This window comes from Notolepis coatsorum, assembly GCF_963971535.1.
Source record: "Notolepis coatsorum genome assembly, chromosome: 18".
NCBI lineage: Eukaryota > Metazoa > Chordata > Actinopteri > Aulopiformes > Paralepididae > Notolepis > Notolepis coatsorum.
The window spans coordinates 97,237,579-97,258,248 of NC_140182.1; the positions used below are offsets into that span (position 1 = coordinate 97,237,579).

The window sequence follows — 20,670 nt, forward strand, 5'->3', positions numbered from 1 at the left end:
CTATGTATTACTAAGTATTACAGCCAATCCGTATTGTGTAGGTTCATAATCTTAGGTATAGATGATTTAATTGATGATTTCATTCTTATATTGTTACAACAACGGTAAATGTTTTTACGTAAATTGAGAAAATGTGTTTTATATCGTAATCTTTACTCGTTTCCATGGTAACGACTACAGAACCCATAAGCAAAAATAAACCTTGCCAATCTTCGACCAATCACAAGAGCACAGAATCAAATCAAATCAAATTTATTTATAGGGCCCGACAACACACGTTAATGTCCCCATGGGCCGTACAGGTCTTCTTTAAACAAGTCAAGAAGAAAACATAACAATAAGTCAAGAACAGAACAAGAACACCATAAGGTCCAAACATTTTTAGATGAATGCAAATAAATGAAAGAATGCAAGCACTCCCAGACATACCCCACGCGAAGGTAAGGAAAAACTCACTAAAACCTAACAATAGGGAAAAAAGCTCCACAGGCAGTGTGGAGGAGAGAAACCTTAGAAGGGCCATTCAAGGGGGGATCTCCCTTCTTAGATGTTGGTGATAGTAGTGTTGCACAGCTGATCTGAAGTTGGTATCCCTTGTTGGTTATTGCGACATCTTTGTTTTCATTTTAGCCTTCAATAAATTGTTAAAAACATGAAAATGATGGTGTTTAAAAACAAAAAAAATAATCATGAGTATATAATTCCAATATTATGTGTATTGGGTCTGTTATTTCTCAAATGTAAAAACGCAGATCTCATTTAATTATGCTCCCGTCAAACGTCAGACCAATTGAATAAGTGGAACTATATAAACCTGCTACCTTGAGAAACTCCTATGGTAAAAGACAATTGGCAAAAATGTCCAGGCGGATCATAAAATGATCATGTGGCCCCCAGGTCTATATTGGAGAGCAGCGAATGTTCATTAAAACAACCTGGACAACCTAAATGTAACCCTAGACATAGGAAACACATTTATATACTGCACATGTTTCTTATTGCTCTTTGTTGACATTTGTACCTTAACTTTAAAGGAATACACATTTTGAGAAATAAACATATTTGCCATTTTCAGACAAGAAGATAGATCAATTTCACCTCTGTGCGTCGGTCTTGGAGTTGTATTTCACTTTTGATGGAGCTAGGTTAGCTGCTCCCTACTGCTTGCAGTTCTTGTGCTAAGCTAGGTTAGCATGCAACCGGACCTCTTTCTAAGGCTACTACAGATGAAACTGATATCAATCTTCTCGTCTGACTCAAATTGTTACAATGTGGGGTGGAGCATGTGGGAGAGTTGGACCCAAACGCAGGACAGAGAGCGAGCAAAGAGACGAGGCAGGAGGCAGCAGTGACAATAAAGGAGCTTTACTTGCGGCAGCAACAAAAGTACATTACAAAGGAGCGCGAACGTAAAAGGCGCAGCCGAGCTGGCACAGGGAAGGGGCACAAACTGACTACAAATTAAACCTGACCACAAACAAACTGAGACACAAAAACAAGGAGTGCAACAAAACAAGGAACACTAGGATACACTTACTATAGACTGGGAACAAAGGATAATTCTGCGAACGGCAGGAAATGAACACGACAGCAATACAGGGAACTTCACGAGTAACAGAGTACAGGGGGCTTCACGAGCAACAGAGTAGCACGACAGAATAACGGGAAACAGGGTAATGACGCAACACGGAAGACAGGGAGACGCACACCTAAATACACAGACACTTGATTATGATGGGCAACACCTGGGAAGCAACACAGAGACTACAGACGACACTAAAACACGACAGGACTGAATAACAATACGCACAGACACACTGGAGACATAACGCTAGGCTAGACAGGGGAACACAGCAGAATACAGATACACAGGGAATGACAACACAACAGAGAGCAGGTTAATGATAACAGACAGGGCAAGACACGAAAGGGTAAATACAAGCAACGACAGTACAGGCAGATGTCCACTGGATGGGGGTAGAGGACAGTTCATGAGGAGTCCAGGAATGTTTATGAGGGGTACAGGAATGTTCATGAGTCCAGGGGCAGGCAGATTACCACACACATACGTATATTTCCCTTGATTTTGGAGTGTTTCTTTAAGTAGTTCTGTGATCACTTTACTGAACTTGGCTCCTTTGCCATTGTAAAGTGTTTTGTTAAAAATATATATATATATATTTCTTCACTTAAATCAGACTAATTTGTTTTTTGTTTTGTCATGTCCTTGTCATTTATCACAATCAACGTTATCACTTCTGATTCACTTATGCCTAGCTACAATCAGCTGGTGTGTAGCCAAACAGCAGTTTAAGGTCAGATTTAGGTTTTCTATTTTGTATAGGTATGGATTTTGAAATCAATGCATACCGATCCTTGTTATCAGTGATAGCTTCATCTCAAGAGCTACCTGTAGCTTACAAACCATTATATACCGTCAGCCCATCAATAGCTCACCAGGTGGTGCTGTTTCCGTCTGCAACAAGAATAACTATGACTCTATTTCTATTTGAATCTATTCATACACAGTTGCATCATTGACAGGACATCCGTTTGTATTTGTGCGTCTTCCAATGCAGCAGAGGTCTTCAAGCACTGTTAATCATCATAGACATCAACTCAACATAAAGACTTTGCTTTTTCAGATTTTTTATTCTTAAAAATGACTTGGGATCATGGGATTGCTTTACATGTGTCAATCCTAACGTAGGCCCTCGCTTCAGCTATAGAGAATCCATGCAGCTGTGCCTTGTGTCTTCAATGCTCTACAGTGATCCTGCTAGTTTAAAGCTTTATCACAGAGAAATCAAAAGCTGCGATGATTTTTCCAATATATATATATATATATATATCTCGATATGAATAATAATTGCATAGGATAATAGCCATGCTATACAATACATACATAATTATTTTTGTTAAAACAATATATTAGAATGATTTGAGTACATTATTCCTAAATTAGGTTTATACAGTTTTCTCATTACTTTTTAAGTGCATCATACAGTATGAATAGTCTTCATATTACTGGTCATTTGATACATAGTTATAGTGATTTCATACATACAGTACATACAGTAAAATAAACCTCAGTCAAATTTAGAGGGACAAAGCCCTTAAAATATAACACATATCATCTGATAAAATGGTAGATAAGTACCAACTTATAAAATGGTATGCAGCAGAATGATAAACTGTACACAACTGTCATACCAGATTATGATGGCGTTTTCTTATACATAGCAATTATTGTTTCCTCTAGAACACAAAAATACTGATTATCTACATGAAGCCACTCTCGATGAAAGAACAAAAATAAATAAAAGAAGCCTTTCCTTTATCAAACAGAGGTTTATATCTTGCATGCATTACTTCAAAATTGGTCAAAATTGAAAAAAGAAATAATAATAATAATCATGTATTCGAAGAAAAAATTATAAATGAACGTCACCAACTGCATGCAGCGACAATGGTTATTATGTTAACAATTCCATATTAGATTGGGTCTAATCTGGACCCCACACCCGCACACAACAAAATCATAAGGCATGCCTCATACAGTACAGCTGTTTATTCCTCCTCCACCACCACCACACTTAACGGCAGATATTTCTTATTGACAATTGCTATGAATCCCCACCTCGTTTACCTTCATGTGGTCAATACATATACACTGTTATCTGCGAACAAAAAGAGAAATGTTAGTCGTTAGTGTACCGAGTTGTGTTGTAAAGAGCTTGCAGTCAGATTTATCCTGTAATTTGTAGTCACACGGCTGGTAGAACTCTGAGGCCGTGCAGGATGTTTAACAGCGACTTGACAACGGATATACAGAATGACTGGCAGTTAGTTTGCACCTCTTGGCACCCGGCGAGAGAGATTACACACTTACTTAGTAGACATCAGTAGCCTGCCGCCTGCTCAGTTTGTGTTCCGCTGGCGCACGTTCTTATCCTTGTGGTTGTTGGTGGAGTTAGTTTTCCTTGAATAGGAAAACAATTATATCATTAAGTCTGGTCGTAAAATTAACGATGTGTACATTCACTAGTTGATGATATGAAGACATTAAGCCTACTTATTATAGTAGAGGATTGTAACACCAACAGATTCAGATTCAGATTATTTTATTGTCACATCTTTTTTAAATGTATATACATTCAGAAAAACGTCAGATGCTTGTTTTCCCGGTTTCCTCAACAATATACAACGATCTATACAAACTATACAATACAAAGTAAAAAAAAAAAAAAAAAAAAAAAAAAAAAAAAGTGGATAAAGAAATATATATATTCTATAGTGTAAATAGCAGCAGTGTGTGTGTGTGTGTGTGTGTGCGTGTGTGTGTGTGTGTGCGCGTGCGTGCGTGCGTGTGTGTGTGTGTGTGCGCGCGTGTGTGTGTGTGCGCGCGTGCGTGTGTGTGTGTGTGCGTGTGTGTGAGTGTGTGTGTGCGTGTGTGTGTGCGTGTGTGTGTGTGTGTGTGTGTGTGTCACTTAAGGTGTTTTGTGTGTATGCTCATAATTTAGAGTCTGTCCATCAGTGGTCTGTTTGCCCGCTGGATGTGGACCCGAGACTGCGGCACCGTCTGCCAGATGGCATGAGCTCAAACAGTTTGTGGTGTGGGTGGCTGGGGTCTTTCTACTGGGCTATATAGACTGTCAGGGGTGGATAAATGGTTCTAATAAGCTACAACAAAAACACACATTACCAAGCTAAACAGTGAGTGTAAATGGACGTACTTACATTGGTCCAGCTGGTTCATCATCTGCGGCAGGAATGGAAGACATTGAGAAATGAAGACTCAATGACAAAAAAAATACAGGAAATAGCACATGCTGATGAAATAGTGACTGTTTTTGCAGACGGCCTGTACACAGTATGACTGTAACACGATGCACTTGTTCTTCGGTCAAGCTAAGAGTTGCTTCTAATTCCTCTCATTAGATTAGATTAGATTCAAATGTATTGTCATTATTACACAGCACAAGTACAGTACAACGAAAAGAAGTTTGGCATCCAACCAGAGTGCAAATGTAGCAGTAAAGTGCAACAGCAATATACAATGTACAGGTGGTTAAACTGGGTACAAAATATACAAATTAGTACTACTGAGTGTAGTGCTAATCAGATGTACTCAGTATGAGTTGTATTATATGAAAATAGACAGTATGACTACTACTGGCCAGCAGCATAACTAGTAAGAGTAGGATATGTACAGATATAGATATAGTAAGGGACTATGTGCAGGTAAGTACAGACAGGTGAGGATAGGTATATATGCTGTGGGAATACATATATATATATATGGTATATACAGCATTATTGTACATGCTATCATACAGAGCTAAGGGTCATCTTCGTGGAGATGTGTGAATGAACCAGGCCAAAACGCAGGCTGCGGTCATGCTGATGGGAGGGAAGCGGAGGGGAAGAGGTGAACAAGGCCATAGACCACACTGCACGTCCGTGTTACATTGAGCTCATGGAGGAGAGAGCGGGGGGAGAAAATGAATGAATGTGGATGAGAGCCTTGACATTATGTGGTTGTAGCTACGGCTGTGGGGGTGCGGGAGACATGATCCAATAGACGTTTATACGCCCGAGTCTCCTGAACACGGAGCGACCAATCCCAAGTCGATCGGCACTTTCTCTGCCGAGCTATAGTCACTTTTCCCGCACCTACTCCCGAACTACGCATGCGCAGATTGATGAACCTAGACTCCGTGGGCAACCTGCGCCTGCGGAGTTCGGGAGTAGGTGCGGGAAAAGTGACTATAGCTCGGCCGAGAAAGACTCGGGTGTATAAAAAAAAGTCTATTGGATCATGTCTCCAGCACCCCCACAGCCGTAGCTACAACCACTTAATGTCAAGGCTCTCATCCACATTCATTCATTTTCTCCTCCTGCTCTCTCTCCCATGATTTCAGAATAACCGGACGTGTTGCGGTGGTCTATATGTGTGCTGCATGGAAACCGTCTTTACACTCGGCATGAAGTCATTCACAAACACACCAGATGCTATTGGAGACCAGCACAACACCACACTGACGCTTGTGAGCACGCTTTGAGGACAGTCATGTTGTACAGGCAAAGGCAAAGTTTAAAATACACGTGGACATGCACAGGCAAGCACTGCTCACAGAAGAGATCAGTTCACACTGGAGGAGAAGATAGAGAAGCTGCTTTGCTCATATTGGCCATACAGCCCACATAATGGAGTAAATGGTTGAATTATCATGACAATGCTGACTATAAGGGTTTAAAAACTAGTAACAGCAGGCATGCCAACATTTTATATTGCAGTAACGGTATATATTGTATAAGAGTGGAAAATGTAGAGCATGTGTCTGAGAGAGAGAGAGAGAGAGAGAGAGAGAGAGAGAGAGAGAGAGAGAGAGAGAGAGAGAGAGAGAGAGAGAGAGAGAGAGAGAGAGAGAGAGAGAGAGAGAGAGAGAGAGAAAAGCTTAAACAAGCAAACTTGTTGCTCTGAATGTTGAACAGGACATTCAGTACTTTGTTAAGACACTTTGTTCAAGTCAGGCCTACAGAGGATTGTGCATGTTGGCTATATGAACGGGAAGGAAAGGATATCGGATGCTTATTGAAATTCAAGAGCCATGCAGTCTCTCACTTACCACAAACATGGTTTAGGTTATGCCATTAAGGAAAGGGGGAGGATGGGCAGATATTTTAATGATCCGTTAAGTATTCAATACCCGAAGCAAAGAGTTAAAGATATATATCAAGTAAGAAATATGACATGTGATTCATCCTCTACGACTACCTTGAAGTGCACTCTACGCTACTGTAACGACTTAATATTAGGGTCCACTCCATGAACTGAATAAGAATCACAAGGGAGTCTATGACAATGTGACGAGTGAGAGTCGTCAGCTGTCATCCGTCCCAGGAACTCTGCATCTAAATCAGCATTGTGTGACAACACTGAAATTCAGTTTGGGAGGAAAAGGTCATCAAAACAATAATGCATCATTTTAGGGCTGTCCTCCTCGACTAGAGAAATTCTTAGTTGACTAATAGTTATCAGTTAGTTGATTTAATTGACAAATCTGTAAAATTGTGTATCCCCAAAATGTATTCATCCAGAAGGACCTCTTTAAATCTTTAAAGAGATGTTGTTATAATTTTAGAAAAATATAATTATGAAAAAAAGCACAATATTCGACTGATCGACTAACAAAGTCTTGGTCGACTAAGAGGAGACAGCGCTACATCATTTATGATGTTAGTTAGGATTCTACTAATTAGTGTAATCAGAAAATCCTTGGACGGCTAGAAAAGACTGTATATACCAAATTAAGTCCCCGTAGGACGAACTTACTGGGGCCTGGGGACGACGCAAGGTCCCTGGGAAGCCATGAATAATTTAAAACGGTCCACCTCTCGCTACACTATCTTATTTCCCATGAATATTAAATGGGCGAAATTGTCCTGATAAGGTGTGTCCTCATGCAACAGTGTGCATCTGTTGGGTCAGTGGCGTTACTGAATTATTGAGGGCAGGCCTTGTGTCTGGTGACCGAGCTCCGGCCCTGCAGGAATGACACCGTCTGTCACATGTCTCCGTCGCTGTGCCCTCGCTGCTAATGCCACACACTTTGGAACTGGGATGTGTAGAGCAATTATGTTTCTTCCAAAAAACACACGAGAGGTCCGTGCTCTTAATTCTCTTAAAAAGGGGCATTTGAGCCATTTCACGTCTGATCTCTGTTTGGTATAATTGATTTTCACCGCGGTCTAGTTAATTAGATAATGGTTGGAATGCTTCGCTTTGATTTGAATTCCTGAAAATCTCTATTCACTTTCTAGTACGTTTCTAAAATAACTTAAAGGGATAGTTTGGATATTTTTTTTTTTTTTTTATATATTAATTGGTATGAAATACTTGCCAGTAGTGTAATCGATGCATAACCATTAGCTTACTTACAGAGTCCCATGGCCGGCATCCTGGCAGGGTTCTGAGAGAACTGGGACGCTTGAGACAGGCAGCAAGCAGACTGATAAGATGTCTCGGAACCAGCCCCAGTATGTACAGTAGTAACTGTGTCTAGTTCCAAGACATCATGACGGTCTGAAGCGTAGAAAATGCGCAGGGACCGCTGTTTTCTGTTGTGGATGGTTACAACGTTTGTTGTGGATTCAAACTTTGTTTGCTTATGGGTTCACTCAGAACCCCGCCAGAACTCGGACCATGGGACTCTGTAAGCAAGCTAAGTAAGCATTTAACCCATTATCTTTTTCTGTTAGCTTGCATTAGCGCTAGCTAATTGCTCGACTAACTAGCTAACTGCTCCTGGTGAGATGGTTGGCTTTGCATGGCAGCCTTCACTGTCGGGTGTGTGTATGTGAGTTAATGGGTGAATGTGAGGCACTTTGAGGCAGAAGTTGTAAAGCACTTTGACTCAATATCAGCTGTCAAACGTTGCAGATAACAGCTACTGTTAAGACCATCGTTGATTGACAGTAGTTAACGTTAGCTGTAACATATGGTAGCTGACATAGCAGCTCTAATGCTAACAAATGTTACTTACCACTAATTCTTGCTAACAGGAAAAGAAGATGTTATTGCATTATGGGATAGATAGACTATAGACAGGTCAAACATGGGGACAGTCAAACTTAATAAAGTCCCCAATTCTCTTCGTGTGATAACGGCGTCACTGGAAATCAAAAGCGAAGCATGACCACTACAGTTGGCGACTCACCGTCTTGTATATCGTCGGGCTTCTTGCGCTTCTCATAGACGACGATGATGACGACCAGGATGATGATCTCCGCCAGCACCCCCAGCAGAGGCCAGAGGGGGGCCAGGGTGCTGCGCACCCGCAGCACCGAGTTGACGGAGGAGGTGCCAATCAGGTTGGTGGCGTTGCACTGATACTCGCCAGGGTCCGACACAATGTCCAGGTTCAAGATGTGGAGCTCTGTGTAGTTGTCTTTATTGTTGATGACAAAGCGTCCAGATGAGTTATCAATGTCCTATTAGGAGAGAGGTGGAGTAAAGAGAGGTACCAAATTAGGTTGTTGATGAACGTGTTACGTGTAATAAAAATACAGTGGTGTAAGTGTTTTTACTCACGTACTGTACTTAAAGGAACACGCCAACATTTTGGGAAATTAGCTTACCGTCTTCTCCAGAGAGAGACAAGAAGATAGATACCAGTTTCCTCTCTGTGCGTTCAGTAGAAAGCTATCTGGCTGCATGTTAGCCTAGCTTAGCACAATGAATGGAAGCGGGCATGGCCGGTTGGCCTAGGCATTGTCCAACTAACACCTCTCCCGAAGGCTAACCGACCATGTCCGCTTCCATTCATTGTGCTAAGCTAGGCTAACGTGCAGCCAGATAGCTTTCTACTGAACGCACACAGAGAGGAAACTGGTATCTATCTTCTTGTCTCTCTCCGGAGAAGACGATGAGCTAATTTCCCAAAATGTTGGCGTGTTCTTTTAAGTACAATTTCGAGGTACTGGTACTTTCATTTTAGGGAACTTTAAATCCCTATCCATAATGGAAGGAGGATACATACCGTGTAGACCCCACTGTCCAGTTTGCGCCAGGTCCAGATAGGGTGAGGGTAGCCCACAGACTTACAGTACAGCATGGCACGCTGGCCCTCGTTCTTGTTGTCACTGCGCTTGTGGCTGGTTATGTCAGGAGCAGCTGCAACAAGAAGGAACAGCAGGCATCCCACGCTGTTATTACATCAAGGAGGGACACGCGCTGGGCTACAGGTTTACTGTCTGATCAAGTCATTGACTGTTTGTAAAACAACGATTGACATTATAGATCCATCAATAGAGGCTTTGCGTGGAATGTCCGTCTAGTTCTCTTCCTTCCAACATGGCTGCCTGTAACCACAGGTAACCACTTTTGAAGGAAGCCTCATTTCTGTGCAAAACACTGTAAAGCATGATATTACTTTGCCACAACGATGTTGATAAGATCCAGTAATAAGACATCAAATGATAAAATGATTGATTATATATTTTGCACATAGCAACCATTCCAACACGGGGGACAAATGGGCGTTGTAAACGATTCAGCTGTGAACAGGTACTAACGTTACTTCCTCAATCACTCCCTGACATCACACTGACATTTGCCCCGACAAAGAACTAACAGAGAGCAGTGTTTGATGAACACAGTACTTGAAGATCAAGTGAATTAAAGACAAACTTTACCATCTTTCACTATGAATGTACACAACACTCAACTTACCATCTTTCCATAATTAGAACAGACTAATGCAGTCCTTCATCTGAAGGTTTCAATTATGCATTCGTATTATTTTCCTATAAAATGCGGGTAAAGATGTAAAGGGATGAATACCTCTCTATGTTTTCAAAACCACTTAGGCCACTCCTGTCATTATCAAGTAGTGACTGGCCATGACACTGAGGTTCACCTCCATTCATTGCAATCTCTCTTCATATAATTTGCGAAGGCAGTGCAGTTGAAAAGCTGCTGCACGACATTTAAGTGTTCCCGGGCACTGAGCAGCTGCTGTGCAGCAGCGATATAAAAAATTGCTCTGCATTTACGCTAATCCAGTAAATGACGGTAATTCCAGTTAAGTCTTTTAGACACGATCAGGAGAGTGAAGTCTGACTAACTGCTGTGTGAATACAGCAGCAGGGGTGAAGGTGGAATGAACATTAATCCTGCAGGCACATCAACAATCCAATCCAAATCAAATGCTTTATTACATAGTTAGTGTACATCCGGCATCTGATAAAAATAGTTTATAACGTATGTATGATACAGCACAAAAGGTATACATATCTAATCTATAAATATAAGTATGTAAAATATAAGTAAAATAGTACTATTTTATTATTCTTATTTAGCTAAATCAAATGGCATTATTACTAGAGAGGCTGTAAGGTAATAGTACAATGAACAGCTGCGTGTTTGTATGCCTATAGCTAGATAGAACTGCCCGACAACCAAATACAGCACTAGTTCCCCAAAATCCAATTTGCCTCCGCAGCGGTACGGCTCTGCGAGCAGAAAAGGGGCAGATTTCAGCGTTGCGACTTAATCCCCGGCCATCAGACAGACGAGACGCCATCTGCTGCCACAGAGCCGGATGTTGATCAGATGGAGGTGTTCACGGGCTCTGCTCACCCCTCAGAGAGCCAATACAGCCATTTCCAATCACAGGTCCTCACGTGACCATGAGCCATAGGTGGAATTCAAAGCCACCCCTGGTCATTTATACTGGCTAGTAGTCTACTGGAGCACGTTCAGTGCTAGACTAAAACTCCCAAGATGTAGCACTGAACAGCACAGGAAGTCCTTCATTCCGACAGCCATCAGACTTTATAATGCATCACTGTGCCTCACTGCATCACTGAGCACAGGGTGACAGTACTATCTTCCTGGGCCTTCATTCATCAACGTGGCGTGGAAAGTGTTCTATTTCCACACGTAAGCACAGAATGTAGAATCAGTGCACGCACAGAAAAATCGGGATTCACCACACGTGCGTACGCAGGTTCTACGCACACCTGTCATGATGAATATGACTTTGATCCTACGTTTGAGCTTGTGCACTGTTTTAAGTATTTGCATACCAGAACCGCCCCGATTAACCATATACGGTAATGGAATACCCCCATGAAATGTGGAAAAATGGACTAAGCCGAGGGAAGCGTGTTATGAGAACGGTGATGTCGGATATGATATCTATTAACCATTGCTAATAAAGACCGCGCTGGAATATGACTGCCTTTTCCCGTGTTGTTCTCCTCAATTTTATTTCAAATCGCGATGGATCTTCCGTCAATTTTCTACCTGCTGCATATGATTTCTAGAGGCATACTACAATCTATTTTGATGTCAGTATTGGGTAGCCTATATAAACAATAATACGAGAGCATATACAAGAACAATGAATCTCACTGCATGTATGATGTAGCCTGCCTTTCAATACATGAACTTGAATTCCATCATGTTTGTGTGCGGGGCTCACAAGGCTGTTGTCACAATGGGTGGTACCGGTACAGTAATAACAGTCCACACAATATCACGATGGACCATGCCATAGCCTATGTTCTATTAGGACATGATCTGTGACGACAAATGTTCTAGAATGTTTGATTAAGATATCATACTCTGACAGCATGCCTATGATCAACAAAAACGCGAACTTGAATCCCATCATATACATAGTCTGTCCACCATCTGGTGTCATTGCAATGCGTTTTCTATTCTTTCTTATACAGTAAAAAGGGGGAAGAACACTATATCGTGGGTGTTCATGACTTGTATTCTGCTTACAGCTTCGAAATTCCACTTGTTTCGTTTAACGTAAAGCCTTTTAAATATAATCAAAACGTTCCCGTGTTTCTGCGGTCTGTGCGCAAAATAATAACGAGTTGAGCTACGCGGAGTACACCCCGTATATTCCGATAACGCTATATAAACCATGCTGCATTCATTCTGAGAGAAAGATCTATTATTCCAAATGCTATTTATAGGGTTTTGACCATAATTACACTACTGTTGCTATTTCACAATGAACTATAATGAATTACGGGGGTCATACAGAACACGCGCCAGTGTCTTTATTTCCGCGTTGGAACGAATGCATGTACTGAGGAGCGCTTGTGCGTAGTAACGATATTCTACCACTGGGCGTCAGCTAAGTGTGCTCAGAGCTGTGCGTAGACATAAGCACAAAGTCAAGTTCAAGTTGAAATTGATGAATCCCACTCTTTGCTTAGAAATGATCATACGCACAGGGTAAGCACAAATCTGTGCGTAAGACACGTTGATGAATGAGGGCCCTGGACTTTAACTTTTTACAATTTTACACTTACTGTATATTTTTACTGTATATTTTATATTATAATGTAACATAGGAAATGTATATCCCCGACAGTATTTTATTCTTAGGCTTATTTTTATTGTTATTCGTGACTTTTTGTTTTTGTCTACCCAAATGTTTACTGTTTACTGTGAGCGATTTGTAGTGCCAAATTTCCCTCATTCTATTCTATTCTACTGTGGCTTGGGAATACCAAAAAGGGGATCCGTGGATTTGTTACCAAACGACACTCACCTTTCACCTCGATGGTGGCGTTGGCTGGAGGGGCCACCTCGAAGGTATAGACGCACATGTACTCCCCGGCGGCGTCTCCTCGCGGCTTCTTCAGCCTGCGGAGCAGAGCAGAGACACTAAGACACCCAGGAAACTCATGCAGCAAGTGTGTCGAGTGTAGGGCTGTACCGAATGTAATTTTTTTAACATTCAAAGTGTTACAAAGGGTCAGATTAAACCGAATATATATATATTTATTACTTGAGATATATTGTATAATATTTGTATATCGTCTGATATCCCTTGTATATTCGTTGTACATATACACAGAATATCCCTTTACCTAGGTACAGGCCAGACCATAATATTCGTTCTCCTATTGGACAGCGACCCCTAGGCGCCAACGACCATACCCCCAATGGCGAGTTCAAAGCCACCGCCAAGGCTTGTCTCAACATGTCCAGGTTTGCGCAGTAATACGAGACAGAACTGAGGTTGGCACTAGATAATTCACCTTACGTATAAATACGGCGCAGGTGGAAACAGCAGCACCTTCGTTCAAAGTATCAGTTCATTCAGTTCATCATTCGTTCAAAGTAACGTATCGTCTTATCAAACATTAAAGCCTTCACCACGAGTCAACGACCAAGTGAAGTGAGCAACCTTGCGTCTAAATAGAGCACTTAGAATCGCGTGCGAATAGGATAGTAAAAGTGTCAGAGTTTAGTGAAATAACGTCAAGTTCGACCTAGTTAAATGTGAAGTACCGTGCACAGGAGAATCTACACCGGCGAATGCAGAGCCTTTTCCGGCTGGATTATATTGCTTTTGGTACTGTGGCTGCTGGAGCAGAGAACCGTCTACCCCACTGCTGTGTGGGATCTACCCGTGAGGAGCATCACTCGAGCCCGTCTCTAGGAAGAGGCTGGCTGGCTTTCATCCATGCTGTCACGCATACTGGATTATAGCTGCTGCTTTTGTCTACCGATCGAGGGGAGTATATGTACCGCCTCCCGTAGTTGGAGCTTGTTTATTCCTCGTTGACCCAGACTTTTGCATCCGAACATTCCTCTGCCCTGCTGGCTTACAACCGGAGGGAACCCCCCTAGTGTCTCCAGCTGACTACGAGTGTGCCTTATGTAATTCTTATGCTCATGGACTTACGCTCTTGACCTACTTGAGTGTTCTTCGCCTTATAAGCGCAATTCATAATTCCCATTTTGTAACCTGCCGTTACTTGCTTAATAATAATAAATCCCTCAAAATAGAACTTTCTTTGTCATTGAAGTATTCTTGTGTGGGTGTTCACCAGATATACCGTGTACTGTATGGCCAGTAATTAAAGTACATAACTAAGTAGTGGTTTAATAATACCATACTCTCAATACAGTCAGGGAATTGTACCCCTCAGTTACAATTGGTCCTTCGAGCCGGATCGTATCAGTGTAATATCTAATATAATATTGATATTAACCATGGCCAGCGGTGAACACTCCCCAAGCAGCTCTCCCGAGCTAGAACGCCCGCAGCGCAGACGTCAGCCACCTCCCTATCTAGAGGCATACGCTGTCAGTCTAATACCTAGCTTTATAAAGACGTTAAATGCGGATAAAATAAATAAAGCGGATAGTCAAAGCATGTCAAATCCTACCGACCAGACGACCCTGCCAGTAGAGACCCCAGTGGGTTCTAACAAAAACTGACCAAGCCCACGGGGGGGACCAGGGGGGACATGACATGACTATACCCCCAGACAACGTCAACGGGACGGTCCCCGGAGAGCTCCAGGAGAAAGAAAGCGCTCCAGGGACAGAACCCGACCCACTACCAGAAGAGAAGCGCGCCCAGGAGACGGACCTCGAGGCGCACCCAGAGAACAGATCTCCAACGAGCACTGCCAGAAGCCGATCACCTCCGTCGGTGTCTTCCCCCAGCGAAGCGGACAAGATGCTGGCGCAGGCATTCATCGCCACCCTGGCAGCCTCCACCGAACGCGATCGACTTCAGGGTGAACGCGATCGACTTCAAGCTCAACAGACGAGCGAGCGCGAACAAGCTGCAGACCAACGAGAGCGCCTTCACGCCAAGCGCAAGCCCTTAGTGAGCGCGAACATGCTGCAACCGAGCGAGAGCGCTTCCAGGCGCAACAAAGGAGTGAAGACGACTGCATAAGACTGGAGACCAGACGCCTTCAGACGGAAGAGAACATCGAAAGAGGCCGCGCCGATGCACAGCACGCCGCCGCCAATGCACAGCGCGACGCCGCCAATGCACAGCTCCACGCCGCCCATGCCAGCGCCAATGCACAGCGCGACGCCGCCAATGCCCACCGCGAAGCACAGCGCGACGCCGCCCATGCCCAGCGCGAAGCAGAGCGCGACCGGCTGCAGGCGCAGATGGTAGAACAATTGATCGCCATGGCGACACCCCCTCTCTCCGCACGGAGCTCCCGGAGATCATCACGACAAGGGTCTAGGGCACATTCCCCTACCCGACCAAGCGACCCAGGACCCCGCCAACAGGAGGATCCTGTCTACGTCTCCGACCCCCCTCCCCGACCGGTCCATACGAGACCCAGCAACCGGGAAGAACCGGCCTACGTCGCCGAGAGACTGACTAGAAGACTCCAGGACCTAGCAGAGGAAGAGGAAGAGGAGGCCCAGTACAGCCCCGACCAGCAGCAACGTACTCTGGACCAGGAGGCCCAGTACAGCCCCGACGTCAGCCCCGAGCCACTGCACTACAAACCCCCGACCCAACTCACGGGTGAGTTTGACGTACAGTCAGCACCGAGGAACAGCACCTGGGTACCCGGCCCCTGGTACCCACTAAGTACCAACCCACGACAACACGTACGGGGAGACTCGCCCAGGAGGCCTCTTCCCCAACGCTCACCGATGTGCCAGCCATCCATGGCATCGTACCTTGGCACACCGACGTTCCCAGACTTTACGCGCGAGGACAGAGCACAGTACACGGAATTACGGATGTGCTTGGAGACTATGATGTCCGACGTCCCCGATGAGTCGTACAAATATGCCATCCTCCTCAAGCATCTCAAGGTGCCCAGAGCGCATAATATAGCGCTGGCATATTCCAACTCAAGCACCCCATACTCCGCGGCTCTAGTGGCCCTCGACCAGCGCTATGGACGCATATGGGACTACGTGATACAGGAAATAAGAGACATCGACCGCCTCCCCCCAGCCAGAGACAATAGAGCATTGGATGACCTCTCTATCAAGGTACAGTACCTGGTAGGGATGCTGGGGTCCCAAAAGGAGAAAGGGATATATGAACTGTATGCTAACTCTAATGTAGAACGAATATTAGAGAAGCTCCCTCCAGCTCGCCAAGAGCGTTTTCGGCGGCAGAGAGACCACCGCGACCCCAACGGCCCAGAGGCATCCCTCCTAGACTTATCTGATTTCCTCGCCAGGGAGGTCAGCAGCCTACGACTGGACACGTTCGTGTGGAGTGGACCAAGCCCAAGAGATGGACCTCGGGGATCAAATGATAACCGCCGGTCGGTGACCGTTATGCACCAAGGCGAATCAGTACCGCAGCACAAGAACCACAACACCCCCTCGACGAAAGAGGAGTGGAAGATTGAATGCCAGTACTGTGAAGGGGAACATCGGCTGTATCAATGTGACACTTTCAAGAAGCTGACCACGGACGAGGTGAGTCAGTGGATCAAAGACCACCGCCGCTGCTTCCGCTGCGCGCAGCCATATGGCAGCTGAGTGCCGTTTGAAGAAGAAGTGCAGCAGGTGCGGCGGCGCCCACTTGGAGGTCCTGCATGACATCAACAGGCGTCCGCCAGGACAACAAAGTGGGCCCGTCACGGTAATGTACCAGGCCGAGGCGGTGGCACCAGTACCGAAGATCCACCAGACCGCCCCCTGGTGTACCGACTGCTACAGCAGACACTGGGAGTCACGGTGCTACTCGGACGACCGCGAGTCGGCACCACTCCAGAAGATCCAAGGCAACCGACCAACAGGAGTGCTCCATATAGACCAGCATAGCGGGACCCCCCGAGTGCTCATCAAAGTGGTCAGAGTGCTCCTGAGCTACGAGGACAAGGTCCTGGACACTTACGCCGTCCTAGACGATGGGTCTGAAAAGACTCTCCTCCTCGCTTCCGCCGCAGCCCAGCTGGGTCTGCGGGGTGCCAAAGGAACAATGACCATCCGTACCATCAGAAGAGACCAGAAGACCATAAAGGGTGAAAATGTCTCCTTCAAGATAGCAGCGGTGGACCAGCCCAAGAAGCAGTATAGTATCACTAACGTCTTCACCAGCCACGACATAGGCCTGTCACAGTACACCTACCCCATCCCACAGCTGATGGCGAAGTACGAGCACCTACGCAGACTACCTATACCGCTTATCGACGGCGCCACACCGACCCTGCTCATAGGCTCCGACCACGCGGACCTCATTCTCCCAATTGAGGCGGCCCACATCGGACCCAAAGGATGCCCAGTCGCGGTTCAGACCCGACTGGGGTGGACGCTCCAGGGCCCCCTCTACGGACTTGACAGTAAACCCACGTCTACACGCTGCCTACACACAAAGGTGAGCGACACCGGCCACTCTCTCGTACAGCCCGTTGAGAGGCTATTGACATTAGGCGAGAGGCCTGTGAGAGAACCGTGGGCACAAGAGGGAGTTCGGAACTCCACCCCCCTCAGCTGCGCTCCAGACGTAGCTGACCTCGAACCCAGCACCCCAAGCGACTCCTTTTTTTTTAATTTTTTTTTTTTTTATTATCTTTCTTCCCCTCCTTTTTCCCGATTTTTCTCCCATCCCACCCTTCCTGGTTGTTGCGTACTTTCCCCTACTGTTGGTCCGGGAGACCGGAGACTGTCACATGCTTTCCTCCGACGCATGTGCAGCCTGGGGCAGGCCAACCTGGCCGCGCAGGTTCTCACCGGGGAGAGTGTAGCGTGTGGGAGGCCACACTATCTCTCCTCAGATCCAACCCTCGCTGAGCAGGCGCCCCGACCGAACTGTAGGGGTCGCTGTCCACAACGCCCAGGACCCACCCTTCAGCTTCCCACCCCCTGATACAGCCAATTGTATCAGCGTGAGAGAACAGCCAAGCTGATAGCAACGCCGGGAGCTGGATTCGAACAGGCGAATCCTAGTGTCTCCCGGTGTTGGTGACGAACGTAATCTCTGTGCGCCACCTGCCCCCCCTCCCAAGCGACTCCTTGATGGGGCGGCCGGAACCGGCCCCTCCTCAGACGGGGTACAGACCAAACAAGAGGAACAGACGGAGGATGTGGAGACGCAGCCAAGCACAGATCAAAGCAGTCTCAGGCCCACTTCCTCCTAAGCTCCCTACCATCCCGTCCAGCCCGTCAGAAGCGGGTCAAGGACGGGGACAACTTAAAAGTGGACACAGTCGTCATGATCATAGACCAGTCACTACCCCGAGCTATGTGGCCGGACGGCCGCGTAAGCAAAGTGATCACTGGTGCCGACGGAAAGGTCAGAGCGGCAGAAGTGCTCGTCCAGGGACGGACATACACCCGACCCGTGGCGAGGCTGATAGAGTTGCCAAGGCTACCTGATTCCCTTGATGACGACCATGACCCACTGACTTTGTGAATTGCCCTACTCCTCACAACGGACATTGAGTAGTGGACAAGACGGTTAATCTGTCTCTGCTTATCTAATTAGGTGCGGACTAATTAGGAGGCGGCTGTTACAAAGGGTCAGATTAAACCGAATATATATATTTATTACTTGAGATATATTGTATAATATTTGTATATCGTCTGATATCCCTTGTATATTCGTTGTACATATACACAGAATATCCCTTTACCTAGGTACAGGCCAGACCATAATATTCGTTCTCCTATTGGACAGCGACCCCTAGGCGCCAACGACCATACCCCCAATGGCGAGTTCAAAGCCACCGCCAAGGCTTGTCTCAACATGTCCAGGTTTGCGCAGTAATACGAGACAGAACTGAGGTTGGCACTAGATAATTCACCTTACGTATAAATACGGCGCAGGTGGAAACAGCAGCACCTTCGTTCAAAGTATCAGTTCATTCAGTTCATCATTCGTTCAAAGTAACGTATCGTCTTATCAAACGTTAAAGCCTTCACCACGAGTCAACGACCAAGTGAAGTGAGCAACCTTGCGTCTAAATAGAGCACTTAGAACCGCGTGCGAATAGGATAGTAAAAGTGTCAGAGTTTAGTGAAATAACGTCAAGTTCGACCTAGTTAAATGTGAAGTACCGTGCACAGGAGAATCTACACCGGCGAATGCAGAGCCTTTTCCGGCTGGATTATATTGCTTTTGGTACTGTGGCTGCTGGAGCAGAGAACCGTCTACCCCACTGCTGTGTGGGATCTACCCGTGAGGAGCATCACTCGAGCCCGTCTCTAGGAAGAGGCTGGCTGGCTTTCATCCATGCTGTCGCGCATACTGGATTATAGCTGCTGCTTTTGTCTGCCGATCGAGGGGAGTATATGTACCGCCTCCCGTAGTTGGAGCTTGTTTATTCCTCGTTGACCCAGACTTTTGCATCCGAACATTCCTCTGCCCTGCTGGCTTACAACCGGAGGGAACCCCCCTAGTGTCTCCAGCTGACTACGAGTGTGCCTTATGTAATTCTTATGCTCATGGACTTACGCTCTTGACCTACTTGAGTGTTCTTCGCCTTATAAGCGCAATTCATAATTCCCATTTTGTAACCTGCCGTTACTTGCTTAATAATAATAAATCCCTCAAAATAGAACTTTCTTTGTCATTGAAGTATTCTTGTGTGGGTGTTCACCAGATATACCGTGTACTGTATGGCCAGTAATTAAAGTACATAACTAAGTAGTGGTTTAATAATACCATACTCTCAATACAGTCAGGGAATTGTACCCCTCAGTTACACAAAGCTTCTATTGAAGTATTCGAACGAAGCTTCGAATGTCTGTAAAAAAATATATTGATTAAAAAAAAAATCTTTTTCTTTTTACTAAATCCTCAATTTGAATAAAGTGATTAATCTGATTAAATTAGTATTTTTTTTATTGAATCAACTTTCTTTAATGAATATAACTCATCAGTTTCGTCAACATAAATAATCCAATAAGGGCACGGTTGGTACGAAAGTGATGGTGACGTCTTATAGTATAATATTATAATATTAGTGTAGCCTAAACTTTATCTGCAACTGTGAAGAAAAACCCATTGGTTTAAACAGATTGAATAGACATATACAAAAAATATTTAAAAAATGTAATATAATAAAATAAAGAATCTTTTTTATAAAAAATTCTAATGTTGATTTAGAATTCGAATGTCAACATTATGATCAAAGCTTCAAAGCATTCGGTACAGCCCTAGTCGAGTGTGAGACTAATAAACCCCAAGTCAACTTGAGCACTCTCACGAGACATTCTGTCACATAGACCTGGGGGAGTGAGGTTCCACCTGTGATTTCCCCCGTTGTAGACACCCATTCAAGATCAAAACTAGCAAGTATTACACATCCAAACCGTATTGTGTAGGTTAATATTCTTAGATGGGAGGTATATATTATTGAATTATTATACTGTTACAATAAATTAAGGTAAACTTA

The 20,670-nt window shown here is 44.8% G+C and overlaps 1 protein-coding gene across 1 annotated transcript in view; it reads right to left on the reverse strand.

The window, feature by feature from the left end:
- Positions 1 to 3,520: 3,520 nt before the first annotated feature.
- The window catches only part of nptna (neuroplastin a), a gene marked incomplete at its 5' end in the record, with an annotated part of 37,285 nt that continues 20,135 nt past the window's right edge, over positions 3,521 to 20,670 (reverse strand). Inside the window, 6 exons of the mRNA XM_084334986.1 lie at positions 3,521 to 3,680; positions 3,893 to 3,982; positions 4,741 to 4,762; positions 8,724 to 8,997; positions 9,546 to 9,679; positions 13,086 to 13,180. Of these exons, the coding sequence (XP_084191112.1) occupies positions 3,922 to 3,982; positions 4,741 to 4,762; positions 8,724 to 8,997; positions 9,546 to 9,679; positions 13,086 to 13,180 (586 nt within the window). The 3' untranslated portion in view covers positions 3,521 to 3,680; positions 3,893 to 3,921. The remainder of the gene's footprint in view (positions 3,681 to 3,892; positions 3,983 to 4,740; positions 4,763 to 8,723; positions 8,998 to 9,545; positions 9,680 to 13,085; positions 13,181 to 20,670) is intronic.